The 18,732-nt window shown below is 35.0% G+C and overlaps 2 protein-coding genes across 2 annotated transcripts; both read left to right on the forward strand.

Moving 5' to 3' along the window:
• Window positions 1-2,792: 2,792 nt before the first annotated feature.
• LOC149221022 (proline-rich receptor-like protein kinase PERK7) lies at window positions 2,793-3,953 on the forward strand. The gene has a single exon (XM_089387293.1). It carries the CDS (start codon window positions 2,793-2,795, stop codon window positions 3,951-3,953), a length of 1,161 nt encoding a protein of 386 aa, XP_089243419.1.
• A 3,746-nt stretch (window positions 3,954-7,699) lies between these two features.
• Window positions 7,700-8,218, forward strand: LOC149221023 (serine/threonine-protein kinase-like protein CCR4). Its single transcript, XM_089387294.1, has one exon. It carries the CDS (start codon window positions 7,700-7,702, stop codon window positions 8,216-8,218), a length of 519 nt encoding a protein of 172 aa, XP_089243420.1.
• The last annotated feature ends 10,514 nt before the right edge of the window (window positions 8,219-18,732 follow it).

An 18,732-nucleotide genomic window follows, 5' to 3' on the forward strand; every position in this document is an offset into this window, starting at 1 on the left:
GCTGACATTTAAAAATGTTGACAAACTTTCTTACATTACATCTACACATCTCCCCTATACTAGGTTGTAGAGTGCCTCTTGGTGCAAAAGTGTGTTTCCTTCTTAGTGGTCACATGTTCAATTCTACAGTGGGGTACGGTATGTGCATCTTCATATATTACACAATGAAATTGTTGCATGGAAATGGCCCCTCATCCTACAAACAAGGGGTATCATACATTAATTTGGTTTTGGGTTAAGTCATGATCTTAAAAATATCATTATTATTATTATTACTACTACTACACTAAAGTTTTTTTTTAAATGAATGGTTCCTCTCCAAATTTGTGTCATTTGTCCACTTCACCATAAAACCTACCATCTAACCAGTTTACTATATCAAGTTCCATTGTTGGAATAAAAGAGAATTCCTTTGTATTCTCACTACAAAGATCTATTTAGAAATCTATAGTATTTATGGTTGTTTGTGAGTTGAGGCCCAGATAAGAGAAGCATTTTGAGGTAGTGACCCTCTGTCCATGATGAATGATATAACAACTACTCCATTTATCTAACTATATCTCTTTAAACATGCATTTAATATAGATAAAATTTTCCTTACCCTTGTAGTTGTAAGATGTCCCTGCATTTAATGTAAAGCAATTTGTGCATTTATTGCAATCCAGTTTGTAAATAATTTCCATTGACCGACAAACTAATAACAAATGACAAATGTACGCAACTTGCAAGTTGGTTTTATAAGATGATCAACTTTTATATATGTGTGTGGACCCTTGATTGTTACTCTACCAATGAATATTTCTCACAAAACAGGGCAAATGATCTTGAAGTGTTCTTAATTTAAAGACCAATCATCATTCTTGCTTATCTATTTTAGTTCATTTGGTCTGGTTAATCTACATCTAAAGATAGGGTAAGCCAATTATTTATAAAAAAACATGTGTAGTAGCCAATTCTTCTTAAAATTATTATTTTTTATTATATAATAACAATAAGCATTATATATCGTCACAAACATAATTCAAAATAAAACCTCTTGATTCTTTTTTTAATTATTTACTATTTTTTTCAACTAAAAAACAGATACAGATTATATTTACATAATCAAAACAATAAAACAACATTTAAAAAACGCAATGATCATCTACTCATAATCATATGAGCAAACGCTTCAAATAGCTTCTAAATCATTTTATTGGTGGGCATATTTAGGCTGGAGCTAACCAGCCATATATTGGGTATTTAATGCTTTCAGAGCAGCACGTCACTTAGCCCGATAACACGGGAGTCGGCAAATATTATTTAATGCGGAATTTGCCCGCTCCCGTGTTATCGCGTTAAGTCGCGTGCTGCTCTAAAGGCATTAAATACCCAATATATAGCTAGTTAGCTCTTTCCGGCATATTTATCCCATACTTGGTATATAAAGAGACAAAATCTCATGCTTTTTAAAATGAACCTATGAATTATAGTTTTAGTGGTTCACATCAGGAATCTTTTGATTAAATGTAGGTTGATTTAAGAAAGGTGAATTATTATTATAATACATTATATCGATAATACAATATAAATATAAATATAAAAATTATATTGATTATATTTAGTAATTATATAAATATAATTATATAAGTAATTCAAATAATATATTAATTTGGTTTATTTTAAATAGTTGAGAGAAAATATTGCAATTGCTTTATTGAATATTCCATTTATATAAATATTATGATTATTTATATCAATATATCATTCACAATTAATTAAAAAAATATATAAAAACTTTATTTATATATATAATCTATTTTACATATAAAATAAAAATTTCAAATCTGAAGCATGTATTAAATTTGACTGATTCTACAACAATTCTACTAATTATTTTAATCATTTTAACACAATTTCATATAAATATTATGACCATTTATATCAATACACCATTCACAATTTATTAAAAACACATATAAAAAAATTACCCTTTTATATATATAATAATATTCTACACATAAGTAAGAATCTCAAATCTGAAGCATCAGTTAAATTAAACTGATTCTACACCAACTCTACTACCTATTTTAATAATTTTAACACAGAATGTTGCCGGGCAACAAAAAAAATTAAATGTATTTGAGGAGCAATCACCCTGTTACAAGCAATGTGCTGGTGAAATTCCATGCCTCCTTAGACATCTCTCATATACCATAAATATATTTATCTCTCCCTGCAATCAAAATTATAATGTTGTGTATAGATGGGTATAATGAAAAGGATTTTAAAATACATTTGGCATCTCTCCGCACTATCAAAAAATGTATAGATCTGTTAAAAAGGAGAAAACTAAACTTACACTTGCAGGAAAATGGCACCCACTCAAGCCACCCACTGCAGGCTCCTTCCTTTCTCCAAAACAAAGTTTCATTAAATCCACTTCTGAACAAGAATCAAACATTTTACTTAGCTTGAAGCCACAAAACTGACCGACCGTTTCTGTACCTCTCACCCATAAATTCACCATTGCTTTTTTGAATTCAGCATTACATGCCGTGATTGAGTACATAGTGTTCCAAGCAGAGAGGCAGCCAAAATCAGTTAGATTCAGCTTCTTGTGTGAGTTCCAAGCAACGTGTATAGCCCATCTCAGAAGTCTTGGCAACCAATGTTCCATTCCTAGCCATGCTGTGTTGAATTTTAATGGGGGAGGCAAAGAACCAATCGAAGAAATTATATAATACAGTGCTTCCTGTGGCCATTCCCTATCAATCTGATGATCCAGCAAACATTAATCGAGCCACAGCATAATGTCTTTCTTCCCTGAGATTGCAAGCAACCCCACATTATTAGGCCCAAGCACTCAGAACGCGCCCACTTCTTCTTCCCTGCAGCAGCACCGCCATCCGATTTCGTTGTTAGCCTTCGACATAATCGTTGCCTTGCTGTGCATAGTCCTCGCAGCTTTAATACTCTGCGTCTTTTTCGTGTGCAAGAGACACAGAGAGGCGCCCAGCAGCTTGAGCATCGTGGAAGAGAATGACTTCCACAGATGCGCCAAGGCCCGGACATTCTCAGAAATTGAGAGCTCAACTGACAGTTTCAGCAACAGGAGGCTTATGGGCAAAGGCCGTTACGGGAGCCTGTACAGGGCCATATTCCCAGACGGGAAAGTCCTGGCGGTAAAGAGAATCGAACCCTCACATGTTCTCTACAAGGCCGGGAGCGGCTACACCTTCAGTTTCTCGGCGGAGATCCGGGCTCTGTCCCGTGCACAGCACCCGAATATCGTTCCCATCGTGGGCTACTGCGAGGCCCCAGCCGAAAGAATTTTGATAACCCAATTCATGCCCAACAGATCTCTGCAATATCATCTTCACGAAGGGGGAATTCCCATCGACTGGTCATATCGCCTGAAAATCGCTTCAGATTCAGCCCAGGGCATAGAGTATTTGCACGAGGGCACCGCCCCTTACATAATCCATGGAGACATCAAGCCTTCCAATATATTGTTGGACCACACATGGTCTGCTAGGGTTTCAGATTTCGGCCTATCGTTTCTTGCTGGGCCGAATGAAATGTTTGGCACTGTTGGGTACCTGGATCCTGAATCTTTCACCAAGATGGACTTAACCAAGGCTAGCGATATCTACAGCTTTGGGGTTGTTTTGTTAGAAATCCTGAGCGGGAGGCTGTGCTTTGGCAGGGACTCTGGCGAACCCCGTTCTATAACAGAGTGGGCCGTGCCTCTCATAACCAATTCCAGGGCCCCTGAAATTTTCGATCCAAAGCTGCAGCTTCCTGTGAATCCCGAACCCCTGATCAGAGCAGCCAAGCTGGCATGTGGGTGTGTGAGCAACTTGAGAAAAGACAGGCCCACGATCCTGCGGGTGGTTGCCACACTAAAGGACATAGAGCGAGAGATTAATATGCCTGGCAACTCTCCTCTTCAGGTGCCTGCAACTCACTGAAAGTTTTCATTCGAGATCGCCCAGGTTTGAGGCGTTTTATTCATGCTCAAACTAAAATTTGGGTTGTTCAAGCTTTCATTCAGATCACAATTTGAAGGAAGTCACATGGAGGATCGGAGTCATAGATGCAGCAATGCCTATTCAATATCAGGTCCATGTTTTCCTTCTGCTTCAACTTACCATAAGTCCACATTGAGTCCTTCTGTCATCTGCTTCAACTTACCATAAGTCCACATTGAGTCCGTGTGTCATCTATGAAAGGGATTCAAGACCTCCTTATTCTTTTATTGATGTATTATGGAAAGAGGCAGCCTGGAAACCCTTCAAGAAAAGACATTTGAATGGTTGTACTTTCATAACATGATAATTTTTTCCTCCAAATTTATTGGCTAAAATTTGTCAAAAATTTGTCTCTTTGTCAAGAAACAAACACTTGAAAGGATTCAAGACCTCTTTATTCATTTATTAATGTATTATAGAAAGAGGAAGCCTCGTTCACAACATAATAATTTTTTCCTCCAAATTTATAGGCTAAAATTTGTCCCTGGATCAAGAAACAAACACTTCCCTTGTATTGAGTTGTAAAATTAACTTTATTTTTCTCAATGCAATGAGTTAAGATGAATCTACACACAATTCTAAAATTTGTCCCTTGGTCAAGAAACAAACACCTGCCCTTGTATTGAGTTGTAAAATTAACTTTACTTTTCTCAATGCAATGAGTTAAGATGAATCTACACACAATTCTTATATTCTTATATATACCAAAATTTTATAAGGAAATTCAAGGAATGTTTTCCAGCATGTGTTCATGGTATTTATAGTAAACTTACCATTTAGATTAGTCTGTTTCATGGGGATTTGAATTGGGCACCTACTAGTGTGAAACTAGCCAAACTAGCGATGCTATTGAAAATAGTTTTTTGAGCTAACTCTTTGGACCGTATAAATGGAATTACTTTTTAAAATTCTCCTTTTGACATTAATAAGTGTTTTGTTTTTTAATATATTGATTTATGAGCATGCTCATTATATATCTCGAACATGTATTTCCTTCTTAGAGGTCACATGTTGAATTCTAGAGTGGGGTAGGCTATGTGCATCTTTATATATTAAGCAATGAAATTGTTGCATGGAAATGGGTCACTCATCCAACACACAAGGGGTATCATACATTAATTTGGTGCCAGAATTAAGCCATGATCTTAAAAATATCATAATTATTATCACTACTACTACCACACTAGAAGTGCATTTTTAAGTGAGTGGTTCATCTCCAAATTATCATTCCTTATCAAGACCTGCAATCTACATAGTGTTAACTGGTCATGTTAACTATATTAAGTTCCAATATTGAAATAAAAGAGAATTTCTTTGTACTCTCACTACAAATACTTATGTAAAAATCTTATAGTATTTATGGTTGTATGTGAGCTGAGGTCTAAATAAGAGAAACATTTTATAATAGTAACCATTTTTTCATAGTAAATGATATAGCAACTACTCCATTTATATAACTATATCTCTTTACACATGCATTTATTGTAGATAAAATTTTGATGTCCCTTCATTTAATGGAAAGCAGTTTGTGCATTTACTACAATCCAATTTGTCAACAATTTCAATTTACCAACAAACTAACCACAAGTGACACAAAACTTACAAGTTGGTTATATATATATATATATATATATAATTACTCTACCAAAGTATATTTCTCAAGGACACTGAACAAATATTCTTAAAGTATTCTTGATTTAAAGACCAATCCTCATTTTTGCTTATATAACTTAGTTCATGTAATCTTGTTAATTTATTTATGAAGTGCATGTTTGTGTATCCTCTCAAACACAATTCAAGCTAAAGTATCTTGAATTTATTTTTCATTGTTATTGTTTACTTTTTCTTCAACTAAAAATTAAATATAGATTTAAATTTTTTTAATTGTTAAAAAATATAAATTATAAATAATTAAAAAATAAATTTATTATACAATAAATTAAGTTTTGCAATATAATGGTCACAGGAGCAAAAGCCTTGAATAGTTTCTAAATCATTTCATTGATGAGCTTCTTTATTCCATACTTATAGAAAGACAAACCCATTTACATAAAGTTTTCCACAGTGAACATATGAATTATCAATTTAGTGGTTCACATTAAGAATCTTTACATAAAGTTTTCCACAGTGGACATATGAATTATCAATTTAGTGGTTCACATTAAAAATCTTTTGACTAGATGCAGATTGATTTAAGAAGTACAAATCATTATGATGATAAATTATATAGATAAAATATATATAAAAACTTTAATCATTATATAAATTATTAATTTAATAATTTATTTTAACAATTTTTTGAAATTAGATACAGATTGGTTTAAGAACAACAAATCATTATAATGATAGATTATATAAATACAATATGTATATATAAAAAAAAAAAAAAAAAAAAATTATATCAATTTAATTAGTATAGCTCTTTTTTTCCAAATTCATATAAATATCATAACCTTCTCTATCAAACGCCCTTTAAATAAATAAATAAATAAATAAATAATATATATATATATATATATATATATATATATATATAAAATTAATGCATTTGGCATCTCTCCCTACAGTCCAAAAAAAAAAAACATTATAATGTTATATACAGATGGGTATAATGAAATAGATCATTAGGGTATAATGAAAAAGATTGTACAATACATTTGGCATTACAGTATTGTGTGTAGATGTGTAAAAGGGAGAAAAATAAACTTACACGTGCAGGCAAATGACACCCACTCAATCCAGTGTAGGCTCACTTCCTTTCTTCACAACAAAGTTTCATTAAATTCACTTCTGAACAAGAATCAGACATGGGACATGCCCTTTTACCTAGCTTGAAGCCACAAAACTAACCGACGGTGTCTTTACCTTCCACCCATAAATTCACTATTCCATTTTTGAATTCAGCATTACTTGGCGTGATTGAGTACATGGTTTTCAAAGCAGAGAGCCAGTCAAAATCAGCAACGAGTATAGCCCATCCCTGAAGTCTTGTTCGCAACCAATTTTTGATTCCTAGCCCTGCTACATTGAATTTTAATGGGGAAGCAAAGAACCAATCGAAGAAATTATATAATATAGTACTTGCTGTGGCGATTCTCTGTCAATCTGATGATCCAGCAAACATTAAACGAGCCGCAGTATAATGCCTTTCTTCCCTGAGACTGCAAGCAACACAACATTATTAGGCCCAAGCACTCAGAACGCGCCCACTTCTTCTTCCCTGCAGCAGAACCGCCATCCGGTCTCGTTGTTAGCTTTCAACATAATCGTGCCCCTGCTATGCATAGTCCTCGCAGGTTTAATACTCTGCGTCTTTTTCTCGTGCAAAAGACACAGAAAGGCGCCCAGGAGATTGAGCATCGTGTAACAGAATGACTCAGAAGTTGAGAGCGCAACCGACGGTTTCAGCAACAGGAGGTTTCTGGGCAAATGCCATTACGGGAGCGTGTACAGGGCCATCTTCCCAGACGGGTAAGTCCTGGTGGTAAAAAGGATCGAACCCCGCATGTTCTCTACAAGGCCGGGAGCAGCTACACCTTCAGTTTCTCGGCGGAGATCCGGGCTCTGTCCCGTGCACAGCACCCGAACATTGTTCCCATCATGGGCTACTGCGAGACCCCAGCCGAAAGAATTTTGATAACTCAATTCATGTCCAGCAGATCTCTGCAATTTTGATAACCCAATTCATGCCCAGCAGATCTCTGCAATATCATCTTCATGAAGAGGGAATTCTCTTTGACTGGTCACATCGTCTGATAATCGCTTCAGATTCAGCCCAGGGCATAGAGTTTTTGCACGAAGGCACTGTCCCTTACATAATCCATGGACACATCAAGCCTTCCAATATATTGTTGGACCACACATGGTCTGCTAGGGTTTCAGATTTCAGCCTATCGTTTCTTATCCAGCCAAATGAAATGTTTGGCACCGTTGGGTACCTGGATCCTGAATATTTCACCGAGATGGACTTGACCAAGGCCAGCGATATCTACAGCTTTCGGGTTGTTTTGTTAGAAATCCCAAGCGGGAGGCCGTGCTTTGGCGGAGATTCTAGCGAGCCCCGTTCTATAACAGAGTGGGCTGTGCCTTTCATACCCAATTCCAGGGCCCCTGAAATTTTCAATCCAAAGCTGCCGCTGCCTGTGAATCCTGAACCCCTGATCAGAGCAGCCAAGCTGGCATGTGTGTGTATCCTGAACCCCTGATCAGAGCAGCCAAGCTGGCATGTGGGTGTGTGAGCAACTCAAGAAAAAACAGACCCACGATCCTGCAGGTGTTTACCACACTGAAGGACATAGAGCGAGAAATTCGTATGGCTGGCAACTCTCCTCTTCATGTGCCTGCAACTCCCTGAAAGTTTTCATTCCAGATAGCCCACGTTTGAGGCGTTTTATTCCTGCTCAAGCTAAAAGGTGGGCTGTGGGCTGTTCACGCCTTTATTCAGATAACAATTTCAAGGAAGTCACATGGAGGCTCGGAGTCATTAATGCAGCCATGCCTGTCCAACATTGGTGCCATGTTTTGCTTCTGCTTCAAGTTACCATAGTCCACATTGAGTCCATGGAAACCCTTCAAGCGAAAAAGGGCAGCGCCATTATTAAGACATTTGAATGATTGTATTTTCATAACATGATATTTTTTCCCCAAATTTATTGGCTAAACAAACACTTTGCCGTTGTAAAATAAACCTTCTCTCCATGCAATGAGTTAAGATGCATCTACACACAACTCTCATATATATAAATTATTATAATTTATAGGGAAATTTAAGGCATGTTTCTCCACATTTGTGTATGGCATTTATAGTAAACAAACATATCATTTAGATTAGTATGTTTCATTAAAGGGATTTGAATTGGGCACTACTAGTGTGGAACTAGCCAAAAGCACAATGTCATTGACAATAGCTATTTGAGTTAAGTCTTTGGACTATATGTATGGAATTATTTTTTTAAATTATCCTTCTTAGAGGCTACATGTTGAATTCTAGAGTGGGGTAGGCTATGTACATCTTCATATATTAAGCAATAAAATTGTTGCATGGAAGGTGTTCCTCATCATACATTAATATGGTGTCGAGTTAAGTCATGATCTTAAAAGCACCATGATCTTAAAGATTGTATTTAATAATTTTAGTATATTTTTAAGATTGTATTTAAAATAAGTTCATCGAGACACTTAAATTGGTGATTGCCCTAAAGTATTATGCAAACCATGAAATTATTTGTTTGTGAAAGCTGCCATAAATTAAGGTTGACAACATTTACTGCATCTCTTGGATTTGGGAGAGGTTTTTTTGGTATGCTGTGATTACATAATTTATGCTTTACTTTATTTTTGTAGAGAATAATATAATATAAGTGTGATATATATTTTCTACTTTCCTAACAACAATAATGTTTTTATTGGGAATCCACTTCTATGTGAGGCAAATGATTATTAATAAGACTGGTAACCAAGGTATTAACGCTCTAGGTCAAAAAGTTTGGAGTAAGATCTATCATGGTGTATAGGTGTAGATTCAATGGATAAAGGGTAATCAAGAGTCCTTGAAACCAATGCAAGGTAAGGACAACACTAATAGATGATGAGGACTTAGCTTGGGCACAAGGGGAGAACCATATACGGGTATATGACACAAGGCATCCCTTGAATGTAGCATAAATGACCAGTGACCTAGGATGTGACCATAAACCCAAAAAAATGTTTCTACATAGTTGGAGTGGAGATATAAAGGACAGTAATGTCAAGGAATTATGGTGGACCATGGAAACTAAGTCAAATTGATGTTGTGAGTAGACTCAAGAACCAGCATGACCTAGTAAAGGGAAAAAAATGGGATGACTTAATACAAATGCTTCAATTAAGGGAGACACTAACAATTGCCTCAACATATGTAGAGGTAACTTGATGTAACAACTTAGCACTCATGAGAAGATTTCTCTTTCTTCCCCTGTTTTTGGTTTGGTATTTTTGTGGTTATTTGAAAGAATAAAAAGAATCATTTATATAAAGGGAAGGAAGTGGTTCACTTTGCAGGTAAATGGGTTCCCAGGTGTGCAAGGGAATTGAAAGCAAGTAAGATGGAATATGGATACCAATAAATTAAATCCCAAGCACATGCACATGCCTCCTCTATAATGGCATCAGTTTACATGAATGTGGCATAAAAAATGCCTAAAACAATAAGCAACAAATAACAAAGAGTGGGGAAAAACAATGGATGGAAGCAAACAATGAAGTAAAAGGGTGTGAGCTCTTATGGGAATGGTAAAAAAGAGACGAGAGATGAGAATGTGGCCTATAATACAACCTCAATTTCTATGGTCCTTGATCGTATAGATAATTCTTATGATGGATTTTGAAATGGAAAAGTGGCGTTTCTCTAAAGCAATAATTCGTTAGAAGACTAATGTTGGATGCACATAAGAGTGAGGTAGTTGACTGGACTAACACACGAGGATGGATCCTATGGCACATTAAAGTGGTAAAAGGGTCAAATGCAACATACAGAGGGATAGATCTAAAACTATATTCTAGTTTGGTTATATACCTACACAAGTCAATAATGGAACAAAGAATAATCTATGAATGCCATAAAATCCAATCCATGGTTCTACATCCAAGAAAGAAAAACTAAAATCCTTGTCATATATTTACTAAGCCATAAAAGTCACAGATGTGTGAGAGGTAAATTAATCTTGCATGTGAGAAGTTATTAATCCCTAACTAAGGTGAGGCCACTTAAATGAGATTGGATTTTCCCCAATGAAAGAGTAAATTGTATAAATGGGAAGGAGATCCCCATAATTAGCTTGAGGAAAAGACCCATGATATACCCCAAGTAGAGAGGAGTCCTTGAAAAGACTAGGGACAACATCAATAGAGTAGAATGAAATGAGTGCCTTATTATCCAACTAGCATAAGTGGTGTGTGGAAAGGATTGTTAAGATAAATGGCATCAATAGAACCATTGTTGGAGTGTTATGACTTTGAAATTGCATTAATAAGAGAGCCAATGTGGAGGTTATGATAATACAAACTTATATCTGTGGAAGTAATTCTTCAAGGAATCCTTCATCGTTGGGAAGAAAATGGGAAAAAAGGCACATGAAAGTAGATTGAAAACCCTTGAAAATGGATGAAGAGAGTGGCTTAACTATGCCAATGGGGAAAGAAATACGATGATCAAATAGGGCACTTTTTTAAAGGGAAATGTAGAGTAGATCAACTACTCCCATGGGAAAAGAGAGAATGTCATCAAAACAAGGGTTCTCATGAAGGGAAGAGAAGGTTGGCTCAATTGTTCTCATGGGAAATAAGGTGTGATGATCAAGTAGGGATCTCTGATAGTGGGAAGACTTAAAGGATGGCTTGATTGTACCCATGGGAAAAGAGGCAATGTGATAAAAATGTGTTTTATCACAAATGAAATATGATTATCTCTCAACTAATCCCATGAGAAAACAGGAGGGAGGTTTGATTGTTCGTAAGTGAAAGGAGCCTAGGTGATGAAATGGGGTCCTCCAATAGAGGAAATAAGAGGGGGGCACTCAACTATTCTCATGGAAAATAAGGTTAGGAGATCAAAAGAGGAACTCAAGTATAGGGAAGTGGAGGGTGGCTTAACTATTCCCATGGGAAAGGAGGAAAGGTGGTCGAAAGGGGCACCTTTGCATATGAAAGAGGAGGGTTGCTCCTAAACCAAAAAGGTTGTATGTGATGGAAGTGGATATTGTGCAAATGGTTAAAGTAACCAATAGTTCATTTATAAAGGGATTGGCTTAGCGTCAGCAACAAAAAGTGAAATATCATTGGGTCCCTCTATCAAATTATCAAGGGAGAGCAACTCCTTCACCAAGGAAAGTGGTTAACCAAGAGTTGGATTGAACAAATGTTTCCCCATATGATGGAGGTATTTAATGTAATGGATATCATTACTTCATAAAGGGGGTCAACTGATCCAATTGATATAGGAGGTCAGCTAGCCATCTACACCTTCGCATTTATAGAACAATTTTGTTATACTTAAATTTCTAGTGCATTTTTCAAGCACTTCCCATGCATTTTTGGTAGTTGACATGGTCTAAAATTATTTTTAGGGTCCCCAAACACATAAATATTGGAATAATCATTGTAATGGTGCAAGGAATGCCCCAAATAGAAATTGTATGCAAAAGTTTTGATTTCAAGAATTGGTGTAATCCTTAAGGTTTTCATTCCTTTTGTTTCCTCATCTCCTAAGGTTATAGTTTTGAATCTTATGGTTTTATACTTTATATTCTAAGATTGTTTCATACTCTTGCAATGAGATTTTGTTAATGAGAATAGCTAGCACGTCTCTCTTCAAAGATTATATTGTGTTACACATTGCAATGTTTTCAGTTTTCAATTCATTAATAGAAATTTGGGTCTCATTATATTAGTATTCTTTCTAAAATATATATGTGTCATATACTACTTATATTTCTATCACCATTTCATTCTCAACGTAATACAAATTAGTGATGTCAAAACAATCTACTCTTTGTTATTTTTCCACACATCTCAACAACTTGTCACTTCAATGGTACACTGGCCTTTAAGGTACAAGCTAACTTTTATATTTTCGTGTTTGAAGGAAAGGTAGATGCATATGCTTTGTAGAAATGATTAGGTATGATAAATAGTTATATATTTGTTGAAAATTTCCCAATAGTGATATGATTAACTTCACTCTCCTTAAGTTCCTTTCCCACATGAAAGATAGGTAGAACTCTTACTGCATACAACATGTCAGAGATGAATTTGTAGCATTAGGGATAGAATCCACTTTGATAGGTTTCTTAATGCCCTCAAAGTGGAATTCTACCATGATGGAAATACAATGGCTAATACCTAGGATGGAAAAAATTGCAACAGGAGAAAGAAAAAGAGATGCTTTACTACAACACTACTTTCCATTACTTCCACTCAAAGTTGAGTATAAGAGAATTTAAGCAACACTTGATTATAAAATACTATGGTAGCACACATGTGCATCCAAATATAAATGGATATATTTGGGCATCTCTTCACTAAGAGCTGCTTACTAGCATGATGTCAAGATCAAACAAATTTTTTTGGTAGAGAGAGAACAATCAAATTATGTCAAATATATAAATATAATATAATTTGAATATTTTTTCTTTTTAGATTAATTTTAAATATATAATTTTAGTATTATTTTAAGTAAGTTTATATTTGAAAAAGATGGATATAAATTTCTAAACATATAAAATTTTGTTTATGAAAGTTATCATAAATTAAGCTTGAGAGAATTTACTACATCGGTTGGATTTGGGAGAGACTTTTTTTGGTATGTCATTAACTTAAATTACCCATTATATAATTTCTCCTTGTCAATCATATATATATATATATATATATATATATATTCCTACATATATTTTCTACTTTTTTAACAACAATAATGTCTTTATTGGGAATCCACATGCGAGTGAGGTAAATAATCATTAATGAGAGTGATAACCAATGTATTAAGCCTTTAGGTTAAACATTTGGAGTAAGATTTATCATGGTTGATGTAACACCCTCCTCCCACATCTACCCAAGCAACCGGCCAGCTAGGGTAAACATGCGACGAGGCCGCTATGATATGATTCGACCTCCTAAGTCACGTTAAGGAAGTGGAACTAATAGAAACACACCATACATACATTCAACATAAGCATTAGGACCCTTAGGAACCAACCCAACATTTCTGCCAACCAGCCCCTGGGTCCCACTGATATTTTGGACCACATGATCCTTGAACACTCCCATTCTATAGGCCTACCAGCGTCTAGGAGGCTCTGGATGCTTCCATGTTATAGGCATTCTATCATCTAGGGACTATTTTACTTAGTGTTGTGCTAGTGTCCCCGGGATTTGAGCCACTCTTTTAGGCCCAAAGCCTAGGTCACTACCTAGAATTGAATGACACCTTTAGAACAACATGATAACAGGGAAATGATAGTACAAATGCAATTACCTGAATAATACCTTGATTGGACCCCTACTAGCCATGACAGGAATTTCATCAAACATATCATGAATATGTAATCTACAGGTGTAAATAATATGTCTGAGCATAGAGGCCTTATACTTAGCTGAGAATCGCAAAGACGCATTGATGCCTCAACACATTAACTTCCATTTCATCCATTAGGTCATAGATACATTTATCATTCATTTACAAGTAAAAACATGATGAGAGCCATACATAACTACTGTCATAAAACATATACATAACCAACATAATAGAAACTGAAATACCAATGAAATCACAACAATATGATCCACATATAAACCAATATAACACTTATATAAACACAAGGAGAAATAACCTCATATTGATGATGTAAAATCCAAACTCGAGATGGGACTTCCACGTTCCACCCGACCATAGAATGATTGAGCCAAATATCTCTTCATCCATTCACCCCCATGCCATATTCCAAGCATGAATGTGGGATCTCATTGAAGACATCAATCCAAAACCATCTAGGGCTTCCAGAGGTCATCCACCTCAACCCATCAAACAATGATTCCACCTCATGGTCGGACATCACAAAACCATCATCAGATTGGTCTCTATCTAATCCTTTCAGGGCTCCAGAGTGTTTGTTCCAACCAAGGCTCCAGGATTAGTAACTCAACCCACAGTTGTCGTCGGGCTCTAGAGCGTTTGTCCAACCAAGGCTCCAGGACTAGTAACTCAACCCACCAAGGGATCCAGAGCGTTTGTCCAACCAAAGTTCCAGGACTAATAACTCAACCCAAGCTATTACAGGGCTCCATATCTTTTGTCCAACCAAGGCTCCAGGAACTAGTAACTCAACCCAAGATAAGGAAACATGAGAACCAACCAAAACAAAACAAGGAAATAAACCCACAATCTCCATGACTATCCGGGAAATGGAAAGGCTAGGAAATCCATTGTCAATCTCGGGCATCCTCTATGCAAATGACAGATCATAACCAACAAACCACATGCATATGCCATACATGCCAAAACTAGTGAGGAAAACATACATGCAGCTCGGTACCTACCAATAAAACCCACTATAGTTGTTGATCCTAATGTCCTCTTGCACTTTCCTGCTATTCCTTTGCCTTCTTGTTCCAAAAATCCAAGTATGCCACACTTTCCAAGAGTGCTCCAAGAAAACTCTAAGCATCCAAGAGTATGAGAGAGAGAGAATAATGAGAGAGCTCCAAAACTGAACACAAAAGGTTACCAACTGATCCTCAGAAGCCTTTTTTTGAATGAGGCCTCTATTTTCTCCATTTTCCATTATTTTCCTTCATTTTCATCCTTACATGCAATATATGACCTTTCACCTCCCTTTTCTCCTAATTTACATTATTTTCATAAATAAATGTGCCAAAAATGCCATTTTTCCTTTCCAAAGCCTTAGCCATTTCCTTAGCCATTAATAACCAAATGAACACCCACACTAGGATGTCTTGCCCAACATTCATCTTGGAATAAGTGTCCCATCAACCATGGTTATTATTTTACCTTTATTAACTTTTATTACATGGAATTTTCACTAGGGTTGTTACAGTTGATAGGGATAGGTTCATTGGAGAAGGGAAATGAGGAGTCCTTGAAACCAATGCAAGGTAGGGACAAAAATAATAGATGATAAAAACTTGGATTGGGCATAAGGGGAACCAAATATGGGTATCTAACACAAGGCATCCCTTGAATGGAGCATAAATGACCAATGACCTAGGAAGTGATCATAAACCCAAAGTAAATGTTTTTACAAAGTAGGAGTGCAGATATAAGGCAGAGTAATGGAGAAGACTTATAGGGGACTATGGAAATTAAGTCAAATTAATGTTGTGAGTAGGTCAAGGACCAACATGACCTAGTAAAGGGAAAATATGGGATGTCTCAATACAAATGCTCAATTTAAGGGAGACACTAACAACTCCCTCAAGACATGTAGAAGTAACTTGATGTAACAACTCAATATTCATGAGAAACACTTAATATAATTCTTGATTACAAAATACTATAGAGGAACAAATGTGCATCCAAATAGAAATGGATATATTTGGGCATCTCTTCACTAAGAGTCACTTACTAGTATGGTGTCAAGATCAAACAATTTTTTTGGTATAAAGAGAGCAATCAAATTATGTAAAATATATAAATAAAATATAATTTGATTTTTTTTTTTCTTTTAGATTAATTTTAAATATATACTTTAGTATTATTTTAAGTAAGGTTATATTTGAAATAGATGGATATAAATTTTTAAACATATAAAATTGTGTTTATGAAAGTTATCATAAATTAAGGTTGAGACCATTTACTACATTGGTTGGATTTGGGAGAGAAATTTTTTGGTATGTCATTAACTTAAATTACACATTATATAATTTCTCCTGGTAAAGAATATATATATATATATATATATATATATATATATATATATATATATATATATATATATATATATATATATATATATATATATATATATATATATATATATAAAGGCTTACATATATTTTCTACTTTTCTAACAATAATAATGTATTTATTGGGAATCTGCAAGTAAGTGAGGTAAATAATCATTAATGAGAGTGATGACCAATGTATTAAGCCTCCAGGTTAAACATTTGGAGTAAGATTTATAATGGTTGATAGGGGTAGATTCAATGGAGAAGTGCAATGAGGATTCCTTGAAACCAATGCAAGGTAAGGGCAAAACTAATAGATGATGAGGACTTGGATTGGGCATATGGGGAACCATATATGAGTATCTAACACAAGACATCCCTTGAATGGAGCATAAATGACCAGTTACCTAGGAATTGATTATACACTCAAAAAGATTGTTTTTACAAAGTAGTACATATATAAGGGAGAGTAATGGCAAGGATTTGTGGGGGACTATGGAAATTAAGTCAAAATAATGTTGTGAGTAGGCCAAGGAACAACATGACCTAGTAAATGGAAAATATGGGATGACTCAATACAAATGCTCCATTTAAGGGAGACAATAACAAATCCCTTAGGAAATGTATAGGTAACTTGGTGTAACAAATTAGTATTCATGAGAAGATTTCTTTTTATTCCCCCATTTTTGGTATGGTATTTTGTAGTTATTTGAAAGAATGAAAATAATCAATATGATAAGATTAGCTTCACTCTCCTTAAGTTCCTTCCCCGTGTGAAAGATAGGTATAACTATTATTAAATATAGCATGTTAGAGATGAATCTATAGCATTTGGGATGGAATCCACTTGGATAGGTTTTCTTAATGCCCTTAAGGAGGAATTTGACCATGTTGGAAATACATTGACTAATACCCAAGATGGAAAACTTTGCAGTAAGAGAAAGAAAAAGAGATTCTTTACTACACCAATATTATCTGTTACTTCCACTTTGATTTGAGTATAAGGGAATTTGGGCAACACTTGATTATAAAATACTATAGTGGTACACATGTGCATCCAAATAGAAATGAATATATTTGGGCATCTCTTCATTAGGAGTTGCTTACGAGTATATGTCAAGATCAAACAATTTTTTGGTAGAATAGTAAGACAGAATAATCAAATTATGTAAAATATATAAATATAATATAATTTGAAAATTTTTTCCCCTTAAATTAATTTTAAATATAATTTTTGTATTATTTTAGGTAAGGTTGTCTTTGAAATATATGGATGTAAATCTCTAATCATATAAAATTATGCTTATGAAAGTTGTCATAAATTAAGATTGGGAGCATTTACTACATCAGTTGGATTTGGGAGAGAATTGGTTTGTTATGGAATTAACTTAAATTACACATTATCCAATTTCTCCTTGTAAAGAATCTATATATATATTCTACTTTCATAACAATAATAATGTCTTTATTGGGAATCCACTTGCATGTGAGGGAAATGATCGTTGATGAGTGGTAACCAAGGTATTAAGCCTCTAGAGTAAGATCTATCAGGGTCGATAGGGGTATATTCATTGGAGAAAGGGCAATGAGGAGTCCTTGAAACCAATGCAAGGTAAGGACAAGACTAATAAATGATGAGAACTTGGATTGGACATGAGGGGACAACCAAATATGGATATCAGACACAAGATATCCCTTGAATGGAGCATAAATGACTAGCTACCTAGGAAGTGACAATAAACCCCAAAAAAATGTTTATAGAAAGTTGGAGTGTAGATATAAGGGAGAGTAATGGCGAAGAGTTATGGGGACTATGGAAAATAAGTCAAAATGATGTTGTGAGAAGGACTCAAGGACCAACCTGACCTAGTAAAGGGAAAAGATGGGATGCATCAATATAAATGCTCTAATTAAGGGAGATTCTAACAACTCCCTCACGACATGTAAAGATAACTTGATGCAACAAATTAACAGTCATGATAATATTTATCTTTCTCCCCTGTTTTTGGTTTGGTATTTTTGTGGTTATTTGAAAGAATGAAAATAATCACTATGATATAAAAGGGAGGAAGTGACTTACTTTGCAAGCAAATAGGTTCCCAACTGTGCAAAGGAACATATTATTGAAAGAAAGTAAGATAGAATATGGATAATAATAAAGGAACTCCCAAGAACATGCCTCCTCTCTAATCGCATTGAATTACATGCATGTGGCATAAAAAAATCCCAAAAACAGTGTTGGGGAAAATTAATGGATGGAAGAAAACAATGAAGTAAA

The sequence above is a fragment of the Pinus tabuliformis genome, chromosome Q (assembly GCF_031772625.1).
Source record: "Pinus tabuliformis cultivar Carrire ecotype Pingquan chromosome Q, CPIR1, whole genome shotgun sequence".
NCBI classification, from domain to species: domain Eukaryota; kingdom Viridiplantae; phylum Streptophyta; class Pinopsida; order Pinales; family Pinaceae; genus Pinus; species Pinus tabuliformis.